The following is a 12,911-nucleotide window of genomic DNA, read 5'->3' on the forward strand; positions in this document are numbered from 1 at the left end:
TATGCGATTTGGTGATATGACGATGGAAAAAAAACAAATACATACTTAATGTTGCCAAATTGTATGCGTCCCCACCTTCACAAGTATGTATGTAGGTGCCTACGTACCTTCGTGTGTACGTATATAGTATACATTTGTGAATACTCACGTGAGTATTGCTTATTTGCTTATTGATCATGCGTGTCAGGTACACATAGCGCTTTGAGTAATTTTATTAAATTTTTAAATGAGCGCCTTCAACTTGAGTATCGCTTTGCAAATCAAATTCACATAAATATGTAAACGTACATACATACACATGTAGCCGCTATTGTGATTTGTTGCAGTTTTACATACATATTTGATAGTAGTGAATTAGTTTCACGGATAATTAAGTGATTATTAAGACCAATATCTCCTTTTTCTTCTTATTTTTTGGCACTAGAACCGTCCGTCGGTTTGGACCAATACCAAACAAATTCTCCAATTGCCTCCTTCCTGTGCGAAGTTGCGCCAGTTGTTCATCCCGAGGGTAGCCAGGTTCTTCTGCACTTGGTCTATATAGGGGTTTTTCGTTAGAGGAAGGATGCCGCCTGTTTATAAATAAATTCAAAATCAATTTAAGTAACAAATTAATGCATTTTTTTAATATGGATGCCAAACGAGAGAGTTTCGAAAACTTAATTCCTAACAAAATTTGAAGAGGGTTGCCACGTGTCTAGAAATTTAAAATAAATTAAAATAAGAAGTCAGCTGGGATCCTAGAATATGGGTGTCAAACAAGAGAAGTTTAGAAAAGCTTTATTTTGAACATATTTTTAAATACGGTTGCTTAAGTCGCTAAAAAATAACTAATCTTTGATTTTATTTTATTAAATTTTTTTTGCAGAGGCCGAATTGAAATTTCACAATGTATTAGCCGGATGTGAGTTAAACAGACCGGAAGTCCATTCCAGAAAAAAGTAGCAAACAAAAGTTACGTATTTTTACCCTCAGAATCCGATTCTGTTGTAAAAACATGTATGCCCCATTTAAAAGAATGGACTTCCTGTATGTTTAATCCACTTCCGGTAGACACCGGAAGCCGGTAATACGACCAAAAGATAGGGCTTCGCCGACTTGGCAATTCTTTAGTTGTGTGTGTTTTCAAATTATACAGTAACTTGCCAGCAACTCGCCAGTAACTTAATTTATGAGAATTCGCTCTCATAGAAAAAATATCCAAAAAAGTACGCGAACGCAAATCCAATAATAATTTTCCAAGTTTCTACAAAAAATGTTGCCTTCTCATTGTCCTCTTCTTAGTGTTTGTGCGTAGAGGGCAAAGAGAATGTTGCATTTTTCGGTAGAAACGAAATCGGCATTACACTCACGATTGTGGGTACCCGGTCAGAAAGGGTTTAATAATTTCATAAAAACTGAATCCGGCCTAATCCGACCATGAATTTGCCTTTATCTTGACGCATCTTTGTTTTTTTTTTTTTTAACCTTTGCCTTTATGCTTTTTTTTATCTATGTACGCACTCGCCATTACTTTCATTCTTGTATTGGTCTTTTTCTAAGTGTTATTCTTTAACCTTTTATTAGCAAGTTTTTGTTAAATGAATACCATTTGCATACATTTAAGAAGCACTTGATCCCGTCCCAACCATTTCCGTGTGCAACTTCCGTTGTACTATTTCCGTGTGCAATTTCCGTTGCACTATTTCCGTGTGCATTTCCTGTTGAATTTGCCAATTTACTCCCAACCAACCAACCGCCGCTTAAGAAGTTTCACTTCAAAAACTAACACAGTTGGTCATTCCATCTTCTTCAATACCCGTAGAAAATGTGTGTCCGGAACAATTTCAGATTATATCTGATTAAATCCTGTGGTCAGTGTTGCCACAAGATTTTTTTTATTTTTTACCAAAATCACCAGAAAAAGTTACCGAATTCAACAAAAAATTACGAAACTTATTTTATGTTCAGAACTGTACAAAGATATGTCTGTACATATGTATATCCGAAGACACCAAGCTTTTCAGGCAACCAGAGCTTCATTCAGCTATAATTTTTATATCTGCTTATGAATGCTAAAAGTCACAACAGCGCGTTGTTTTAAGAACATGGTACGATCTTGTGGCTCATAATCGTATGTTTTGCATTTACCCATCGAGAATGCATCGATAGAAGAATCGTAAACAAACATTAAAATGACAAGTTTACGATATTACAGCTGTTCCATTCCAATTTATTCCCATATTTAACAAAAACAAGTAAGAAAGTCTAAGTTCGGGTGGAGCCGAACATTAAATACCCGGCGCAAGTATTAAATATATGTTTTTTCACCTTTCTGAAAGCTACCGCTAGGTGGTAAGCCGGGGTGTATCAATTTTGAGTAAATTAGCGTCCTTAAATTTCGAAATATTACAGTTTCAAGCATTTCTGAAATTTACCGTTATATGAAAAGCGGCCGTAATTTTAGTCCGATTTCAATAATTTCCAATGTTTTGCTTTTATGTGGCAAGCACAATAACCATCGAGTTTGGTACAAATTAGTAGAACGGTTACCGATATATATATATGTGATCATAAGTGGGCGGTGCCACGCCCATTTTCCAAAATTTTATCATAAACGTATTTCTTGGTAAAGAATTGTTGCAAGCATCAATTTTGAATAAATTAGCTTTAATATTTACTGATTTATCGAAGATTTTGTATTTCTCTAAATTACCGTTATATGGGCGTGGTTATTGTCCGAGTTTTTAAAATTTCGGCCATTTAGTATGCTGTATCATGGCCAACAACTGTGCCAAGTTTGGAATAAATTGATGCAGCGGATACCAAGATATACACATATAACCATAAGTGGGCGTGGCTACGCCCATTTTGCAAAAATTTATAATATTCTTATTTTTCGTCTGAAAATTATTGTAAATATATATTTCGAGTGAATTATCTTCAGTAGTTACTAAAATATCGCAGTTTTCGTATTTCTGGAAATTACCGTTATATGGGAAGTGGGCGTGGTTACAGTCGGATTTCGCCCATTTTCAATGCCAACCTACCTTGGATTAACGGAAACCTACATACCAGATTTTGTTGAGATATCTCTATTTTTGCTGGAGTTATCGTGTACACGGACGGACGGACAGACGGACAGACGGACGGACAGACAGACATGGCTTAATCGATTTCTCTATTCATTCTGAGCATTTATGTATACATTTGTCTATATCTATCTCGATTCGTTTTGGCTGTTACAAACAACCGTTATGTGAACAAAATTAATATACCCTTGTGCACAAGTGCGCTCGGGTATAAAAAGATTACAGTAGTTAAATTTTCTCGTGTTTTAAAACAAAAATTAAGTTTATATAAACGTATTTAGATGTGATTTAGGTAAATGTTATAGTAACTAAAATAATAAGTGTACATAAGTTAAGAGTTTTAATATGAAAATATGCAATAAAATTTTTTATTAACTGACTTCAAAAAAGAGGAAGTTTATCAATTCTTCGGAATATTTTATTTTATTTTATGTACATATATTACCGGGTAACTTTGGACCACGTGAATCGTTTTCGATTATAGTTTTTTTATAGGAAAGGCGGTACCTCAAGTGTGGTTCCATACTAATCATGGTGTCATGAAGACATTAACAGTAATCCTAAATTTTTGTATGAGCATTGAAGTGCTGGTATTTTTTGCTTAAAAATTACTTGTTGTTGAACATCCATCCTTTGTTTTTTTTCTTGATATTCATAGATTTTGCAAACTCCGTCCTGATACTACGGGATTTTTGAATTGTGCTATTTGATAAGGATAGTTATTTTTTTAGTTTAATATATTTATCCAGCAAAGGAGTTTCAATACTTACTCCAAATTATTACATGGTTCCTTAAATTATTCAATTTGATTAATTGTTTAGTGTTTAGTATTTATGCTCAAATTACTTTTACTTACTTTGAATGTTTTGAAATATTCTTAAAAATTTTTTATTAAAGCGATGACTTTTCTATATATTTTTTTTTTTGAATATTTTGTCCGAGAAAGGTTAGTGAAAAATTATAAATCAAAATACATGATCGATGCCTTCAACGGGTATAAAAGCAAAAATACAAACTTCCGTTTGAAATACGAGACTCTTAGGTGAGGCGGAGCTTGAGGGTAAGAGAAACTATCGTAAAACTAGTAGCATCCACTAACATACGTTTCTTGGTCGGATGGGTTACTGAATTCAGTAGCTTTTTGAACGTACATATTTACATAGAATTCTACTCATATGGTTGCCGGGTTATGGCGGAGTATTGATGGCAATTGCAAAGCTGAGGAACTGACAAGGAAAGGTAGGACCAGCCACAACCTTCTGGAAAGGACACGGTAGATATAGCAATAGCAGTTTGTTAGACATCACACAATTCTAGTAAGCAAGGAACGCCGAAGAACTTTTTGCCTTGCGAAACTTTCAGGACTACCTGTATTTTTATAAAAGGAAAAGCTTACCGCCCCCTTCCTAATGTAGAATCACAACTTGTTTTGCCTTATGATATATGTACGTCCGAATTTAAAAAGTTACAAAATTGAAAAATAAATTACCAAATTAACAAATTTGCGAAAAAAAAATAAAAAAAATACCAATTTTGGTAAAGAAAACTACCAAGGCGGCAACTCTACCCGTAGTACGGGAAAAGGCTTCAGCTTAGGGCTGCCAGACGTCCCGGTTTTCCCGGACATGACCCGGTTTTGAGCTATTTGTCCCGGCGTCCCGGTCCTACCTTAAAATGTCCCGGGTTTCATTTAAGTGTCCCGGTTTTCGATTTGATTGCACAAAATTTAAATGAAAGAGAAATAACGTGTTGTAATATTAAGAAAAATGTTATGAATATACTGGGGGAAATAAAAATAGTACTTTCATACCACGCATGCGTGGTGTTGAATCAAACTGAACATCTGAATGCACATTTATATGTCTGGCTGTAGCTGAGTGCGCGGAGCTGCTTGCCACAATTTGTTAATTTCCAGAGGGTCAGGGTTCTAATCCCATTACAGGCAGCATGGAATTTAAATATATTTTTTTTTAACTTAATTATGAAAAAGCACCCGTTAAGTGCATAGCGCTTCATTTTAATATTGGCGTATTTCAATTGAATATTTCTGTACTAAATACTAAAATTTGTATACTTAAATGTATTACGAGTTGGGTTGATGCTCTTTCATATGCGTACATATTTTTTTTTTTTTAATTTCGCACGTTTTTCACTAGCAATAGTTGATGATTAATATAAGTACCTAAATACGTTAAAATGACATGCGCAGAGTTTTACAATTATATTAAGCAAAAGCCAGAAGTTTTGAAATAAGTTCACAGCAATGAAAGAAATGACTGATATTTTAATGTTATCTTGTGCTTAAATCTTTTTTCTTTCATGAAACCTAGAGTACTTATAAGTACAGTTCCGTACAAAATTATTGGCTCGGAGACTCTTTCATCCGATCACATTTTCTAATCAGATCTTTTAGAAAAATTTTGAAAATGTAGCTTTTGAGCCAATTATTAAAGTGCAAGTCTGAAGATACCAGAAAATTTCGTTGATTTTTTGCAATTATTTATTTTTTGCTGACAGTGTCTACCATATAAAAAAAATTGTCGAACATAGTTTGTATGGAAGAAACTCTCAGTAAAAACAATACCAAAAAACTAAATTTTTATGTACTGCAAAACTTTATTTTCAAAATTTTTTTATAAAAAGTCTGATTAGAAAGTTGCAAATTTTCATGCAAATTTATTGCATTTTCCGAGTTTTGCACAAAGTTTGGTAATTGTATTTTTATGTTTTTTGATGTATTTAGTATAAGCGGTATTTTTATAAAGAACAAAAAAATGTGCATGCATTGTGAAAAATTCTCTGTGCTTTAGTTGTGATAAGTTTTTTGTTTTGTTGGTGTACGTTGTAATGATCTCATGATCTCATGTCTTTATGTTTTTGTTGTTGTGTGTCAAAATAAGATTTTACTACATCTTTCCGTATGTAATTTTTGTCGAAACGAAAGGGAAGGGAGCGAGAGGCCCCCTCCCACCCTTAAGTGTCCGGGTTGGGCAACAGAGATGTCTGGCAGCCCTACTTAAGCTGAAATCAGTCAAGAACGCCGAACGTATATTTAAACGCAGTCTGTATACGCATAATTCAGTCGATTACTGGAGCACTCAATGTTGCTTACTACAGTGTTGCCATTCATCAATGCCTTTTCATAAACTTACCTTTTCAACTACAATTTTTCGTGCAATACTAGATTGTAGCTAGATATAAACTACTTAGTTTTCAACAAAAAAATCTTATTCAATAGTAAATTTCAAATATTTTAAACGTATTTTGAATAGGAACTTATAACTTTATTACCATCTGCAAAACTGACGAAGTGGCAACCATCTATGGAAGGAAGAAATCAGCTGACACGGAAAAATCTAAAATCCGCAGATTTCTGCGATACAGAAAAATTCTGCGGTGTTGAGTCTTCATTTACATGGCGCTCTGGTAAGACAGATCGTACCAGTAGGTTTACGTTCTTGACTAATTTCAGCTTAATTGTCAAAACTCATCAGTGCCCCCAAAATGTATACTAGTGCAGCCAAAATTGTTTAGCTGTGCTGCCAAATTTAGTCAAACAAAAATTGCTTTCCCATACAGTGCGGATACAGGATTTTATTTGAGGGGGGCGATTGGGATATACTTGTCAAATAACGTTAAATTACAGGCATCCAACTTGATTCACGGGGGAGTTTGTAATAAGATCGTACGTGTAAGCAGGGCATTAGGAAGGAGCAATTAATATCAATGTGTAAACAGGGCATTATGCGACAAATGTCCTGTATCAATTAATTGGTAATTTTAGCACATCACACATCTCTAAAGAAAATACCAAGTCTTCCCTTTTCAATTGGAATCGCTGAATAAACTAAACGTACCGTATTGTAATAAATAAAATCTCAAGCCATCCACTATATATTGCGTTCCAATTATTTACTAACACGTCGAGCGTGTTACATGGTGTCGGAAGTGGCGAACAAAATATATATTTCGCTATTTTATCAAGAATTGCCGAAAAATTATGAGTGAGCGTACACCAGCGGAATTGGATTGCACAAATTTGGCGACGGAGTGGCCAAATTGGAAGCTCAACTTCATGGTATACCTAATCGCCAGCGGTAAGGCAAAAGAGCAGGATCCAACAAAAATTGCACGTTTTGTTTGGCTGCAAGGCACACAGGGTACAAATATACATATATAACACATTATACCCTAATGATGAAATCCAAGATTCACTGCTGGGCCAAGTCAAGTTTGAGCGCCAAATACCAGCCGTGATTGGGTAGGTTCAGAAGGCGCAGAAGTTGAGCGCAACCGTTGCTAAAAAAATCAGTGATCATAATGCGCCTTCTGAACGGATTGATACATTAGCTGTCAAATTCAAAACACACAACATGTTGTCTCAAATGATCATAAAAAAATTACGATCATCTAACACGCAACTGTTCAGTAGATCAGAAGTGCAAAACGACGCGTTCAGAAGGTGCAATCGCAACAGTTACTGAGCTGTTGCGCCTTCTGAACGTGCCCATTGTTGAAGGTGTGGAGCAAGAACCAGCGCGCGTTAAACAAGTTGTCCAACAGCGAACATTAGAGGAGGTTCTGCAAAAATTCGATGATCATTGCTTGCCTCAACGAAACGTGGCGATGGAGTAATACAAGTTCAACATGATTGTGCAAAGAGAACACCAATCATTCAATGAATTCGAAATTCGATTACGGCACTGTGAGTTCAAGTGTTTATGTGGTAGCTCCTACGAGGACCGAATGCTGCGTGATCGTATTGTTGTAGGTGTGTTTGACAAGAAATTACTGCTCAAACTCTTGGATGGTCGGGATGACGAACTAACGCGCATTATTGCTACTTGAAAAACTTACGAAACAGCCAACGCAAACAAGTGTGTCTTGGATAATAAAAGACAAATCGGACTCGACTATCGTCGGTGAAGTAAATCGTTTCTGATACAATTGTGGGGACTCGTGGAAACCGGGTCGCATTAATGAGTGCAAAGCGAAGGAAATAATTTGTCGTAATTGCCCAAAGAAATGTTATTTTATGAAAAAGTGTCGCAAGCCAAAAAATCATCGGTACCAAGAAATTATGCAGGGAAGAACAACAGCAACAAAAACAAATCTGTATTAAACTGGAGTGATGTGCAAGGTAAATTTGTTGATAATTCTGTACAGTTAAGAAAAGTTATTAGTTCAAAAACAATTCTTAGATTGATTTTAGAAAAACAAGGGCATAAGCGCTGGAACAAAGATACATAGAACTAAGAAATCGTTTGGAAAATTTTTTAATGGGGGGTTATACATTAGTTATCGTTCTATATTAAAAGATATTACTCACTGCTGTATAGGTTCCGACGACATAGTTATAATTTACAATTGATCACATTCTGGAGTAAAATGTCCCCCTAGTCACCTTGAAATGGCACAATAGATAGCTAGAACCGTGAAGTTTTCTGAGCTTTCTACTTATAAATCAAAGAATCAATTATCATCAACTAAGAAAATCATCGTAGATGGTGCTCCATGTAAAAGGTATAGATTCGGACTAAAATTCGTTATATTGAAGTCTAAGACATAGCCGAAAGCCATGATGCAATAATACAAGGTGTTATCAGTTGGCAACTTCTCGCTCTAATTCCGCCATATTAACTGCCTTACGTGAAACAGTGTTACTTCTTTAACTTTTCTTTGCCCATTAATATAGTTGAATGTTTTTTTATTTTTTCTCAGTATACACACTTTGTTTTCTTAAAAAGGTATTTTATCTTATTTTTTTTTTCATAACGAATATTCTATAAAAAAGCAAATTTTGTTTAGGAGAAAATGTGAAATTTTATATTTTTCCCCCATATGGGGATTCATTTCTTCCCGTTTTTCTTCTCATTCTACTGAGCTAAGGCAGTTTCAAATCGAGCTGTCACTTATGTTAAATGGTTAATGTTTTATATTGTTATCAAATATAGTAAGTATGGTTTCAAATAATGTATTTTAGATTATAATAATCAGGGCTGGCGAAAATATGCATTCGAAATTTATTTTAAGCGATTTAAAAGCTCGATAGGCAGCGTTGCCAAATATGTATCTCCAAACATTTTAGCAACCTTATTTACACGCACATTTCACCGTGTGTTCGTATAACGACGACCGCAAACATGTACATAAATATACCCGATTTTAAAGTACAAACGTATACCCTCAATTCAATTCCAATATACAATATGAAGATTCATATATACTTTATGTGCCTACAAGTTAATTTAAATTGAACTGAACTACAGTTTTGAGAAACTACATATAAGGCCATGAGAGCAGAAGTGGCCTAACCAAATTTATTTGGTACTTAACGTCTTAAAATAGTATCAAAAATTATACATTTAAAAATTAAGGTCGCTTATTCCTTCATTTGATAGTACGCTATGTAGCTCTGTACCTTAAAATTAAGGAATGAGCGACTTTTATTTTTAAACTTATAACATTTGAGACTAGTTTAAGTGGGTAGTACAAAAATAGATAGTTTTGGGTTAGGCCACTTCTCTCACTTCCTCATATGTACAAATGTGGCCAGCTGATTAATTTAAGTGACATTTTGACCTGTTTTGGTTATTTTTCTTTTGTTGGTTTAATGCTTATAATGTTTTATAAAAGTGGTGCTGGTTATTTAATGTGCAAAAGGTTTTAAAAAAATATAAACATTAATTAGACAAAAACAAAATCCAAAACTGGTCGAAATATTACTTAAATTAATCAGCTGATCACTAGCGTATGCACGATGTACAATTGTACATACATATATGCACTAAAGACTGGTGTACTGAAAAGGCCTTGTTAATAAACCCAGTGAAGTTCACCATTGTCCTATATACATAGAGAAGGAAAGTCAACTCGATTAGACCAACCTTGGCAGGGACATAAATTAAGTTCTCAGGAGAGGACGTATCTAGGGCAGCTCTGGAAAAAATTTGCATGATATGTCGTGGAGGAATATCACCAAAACTAACGTATTGGTTATTTAATACAGTAGTAAAACTCGTCGTTACATATGCGGCTCTGACCAAGTGTGGTACACCGGTGGGTCGAATATGGACGACGGCAGTACTGGGCAGGCCTACATGGACCAAGATTCCAGAAAAGTCTTCCAATGGGCACATAGCCAACCATATTTAAGGCGGAAGTCTTTGTTCGCCAATGTCTTCGCAGAAGGACAAATGGGGCCAAAATAAATATTATGTCGGATAGTCAGGCAGTGTTAAAAGCCTCAGACTTTTTAAAACGGCATCAAGGCCTGTAGACAGCTGTAAAACACCTTTGAACCACGTTACAATAGCGTAAAGCTATTGTGGGATCCGGACAAGTCAAAGTGAATGAAACAATCAAAGAGCTTTCAAGAGGAACTCCGAAAGACTCATGGAACTTAGCCGGGAGGGTTTTAGAACTCTTACAGGCTACGTGAAATGGCACTGCAAGTTAAGGAACCATTTGAATAATATTGGGCTTTCTGTAGAGACGGGATGCAGGTTGTGTGTTCTGGTGGAGGCAGCTCCAGATCATATTCTAAGCGACTACCCACGTATTATGAATAGCATACTGATACACCTTGGGGAACGATTGTCATCTCCTTATATACTATATAGTACTTATTTAAAGTATCGCTGTAAAATATCGGTTACCCATTAATATAGACACCAAATTCAAAAAATTTTATATAAATATTGGTGCCTTTTTATAATAAAGAATGGCCACTTTGCATTTTAATAAGTGTTTGCTTATGTACAGGTAAGTGTGTTAATTAACATCGCCGAAGGCGCGGGTTGATATCCTGCCACATACCCACCAGCGGAAGGTCATAGTACCACATAGATTTGCAAAAAATGCAACCGCTAGGTAGCGCTGAAGCCAAAATAAAAAATACATTCGAGATTAAAATTAGTTTAAAATCAATATTAAAAAAAAGTTTCAATGGACATTTTAGTAGAACACTCTTCGGGCGTTCATTACAATTAAGTATTCGTTTCTAAATTGTAATCTACATTTTATAAAGACTGCCTACAATGTTGATCACAGTTTTCCATTGTTCAGTGGTGTTGTAATCAATTATTTGTTGAATTGTGTAGTGCATATTGTAGACGGACCCCATTCAGCGATGCGCCGTTGGGTAGCGTATAGGAGTGCATATTCTATCTCGATTAATATCCTCTAACTTGTGTTAGTCAAGCAATGACTTGAAAAGGCAAATTATTGCAGTTCACTGCTAGAAAGCTAAAAAGAGCGCAAGCGCGAGCGCGAGAGCTTTCAAACTCTCCCCTACATTTTTTTTCAATTTGAAATTACCCCGCGCTTAATTACGGGTTAATACATATATTTTTTAAATACTTGTGTTTATGAAACTACATAAATAATACCATTGAATTTAATATTGATGCATTTCCCTTTTTTATTCTTCTAATTCTAGGAGATTTCAGGACAAGTAGTATTGATCACTGGCGGTGGAGGTGGAGTTGGCCGGTTGTTGGCGTTGAACTTTGCTAAACTAAATGCTCGTGTAGTAGTCTGGGACATCAACCAAGAAGGTAAGAAGAAAAAAAATCGACACATACTATGTGTACTTATGTATGTGCATATATTTTTTTACTTTCTCCTAAATTTTACAATACTAAACTCATTAGCCATTAAAACTACTGTTGATTTACTCGGCCGGAATGGTTTTACCTGCAAAGGATATGTTGTTGATATTTCCGATCGCGAGCAAGTATATGAACGAGCCTCACAGACCATCAACGAAGTGGGTAATGTCGAAATCCTTTGCAATAATGCAGGTGTCGTCTGCTGTCGTCCGTTCTGGGATCTTCCCGATCGAGTCATACAGAATACTTACAACATTAATATAATTTCGCACTATTGGACTGTAAAAGCATTTCTACCACATATGATGCAAAATAACCTTGGCCACATTGTTACAGTAGGATCAGTGACTGGCATGCTGGGCACCTACGGCTGCAGTGATTACAGTGCCACGAAATTCGCTTGTATCGGTTTCCATGAAAGCCTGCTGACCGATTTAAAAGCACATGGCTACGATCGCATTCAAATGACTTTGATCTGTCCATACTACATTAATACCGGCATGTTCTCCGGCGTACGACCGCGCATGTTTCCAATGTTGGAGCCGCAATATGTCGCTGATCGTATCATAGAGGCAGTTCGAAAGAACGAAGTTTGGTGTGTGTTGCCCAACTCGATTCGCATGCTTACTCCATTGAAATGGTGAGTTATTAAGCAAAAAAGACAAAAAAATGTATAGTTGCTAAAATATGTACGTATGTATGTATGTATGTAAAATGTTCTTATATGTACATTTGTATATTCTGAACAGCCTCTTGCCTGCAAAAGTATGCTGGGAGCTTATGTCGAGGGTTATTCGAGGACCAGAATCGATGATGATGTTTCAAGGACGTGGTAGAGTACCCGCCGGTTAAGCTAATTGGAAAATCGATACGTACTTCCCAAAAATTAATCCCGGTATCCCGCCTTTTTTAGGTTCCGAAAATACCGGGATTCTTGGCAGATAGTCCCGGGATTTTCGAGATTTGTAATTTGCACTGAGGCAATAACAGAAACTCCTTTTCTTTACCAGTATTGGCTATATTTCTTTTTTTATTTAATAGCTTATATTTTTTATATATGTCTAGCTCATTATATTTACATATAACACCGTGCGATAGTAAATTGTATACACAAAAATCATTATATTCGCTAAACCTGGGCCAAATATACTAAAATTGCGTTTTTAGTTTTTCACTCTTACGTCAGTAATTCAAAACATATTTAAAAAATTCTGTGAAATGTGCTTAG

General features: G+C 35.5%; 1 protein-coding gene across 1 annotated transcript in view; it reads left to right on the forward strand.

Moving 5' to 3' along the window:
- LOC118740316 (short-chain dehydrogenase/reductase family 16C member 6) overlaps positions 1-12,687 on the forward strand; it is a 35,623-nt gene extending 22,936 nt beyond the window's left edge. Inside the window, exons 2-4 of the mRNA XM_036471802.1 lie at positions 11,512-11,629; positions 11,726-12,323; positions 12,433-12,687. Of these exons, the coding sequence (XP_036327695.1) occupies positions 11,512-11,629; positions 11,726-12,323; positions 12,433-12,535 (819 nt within the window). The 3' untranslated portion in view covers positions 12,536-12,687. The remainder of the gene's footprint in view (positions 1-11,511; positions 11,630-11,725; positions 12,324-12,432) is intronic.
- The last annotated feature ends 224 nt before the right edge of the window (positions 12,688-12,911 follow it).

This window comes from Rhagoletis pomonella, unplaced genomic scaffold (assembly GCF_013731165.1).
Source record: "Rhagoletis pomonella isolate Grant_MI unplaced genomic scaffold, Rhpom_1.0 Rhpom_scaffold_00006, whole genome shotgun sequence".
Taxonomy (NCBI): domain Eukaryota; kingdom Metazoa; phylum Arthropoda; class Insecta; order Diptera; family Tephritidae; genus Rhagoletis; species Rhagoletis pomonella.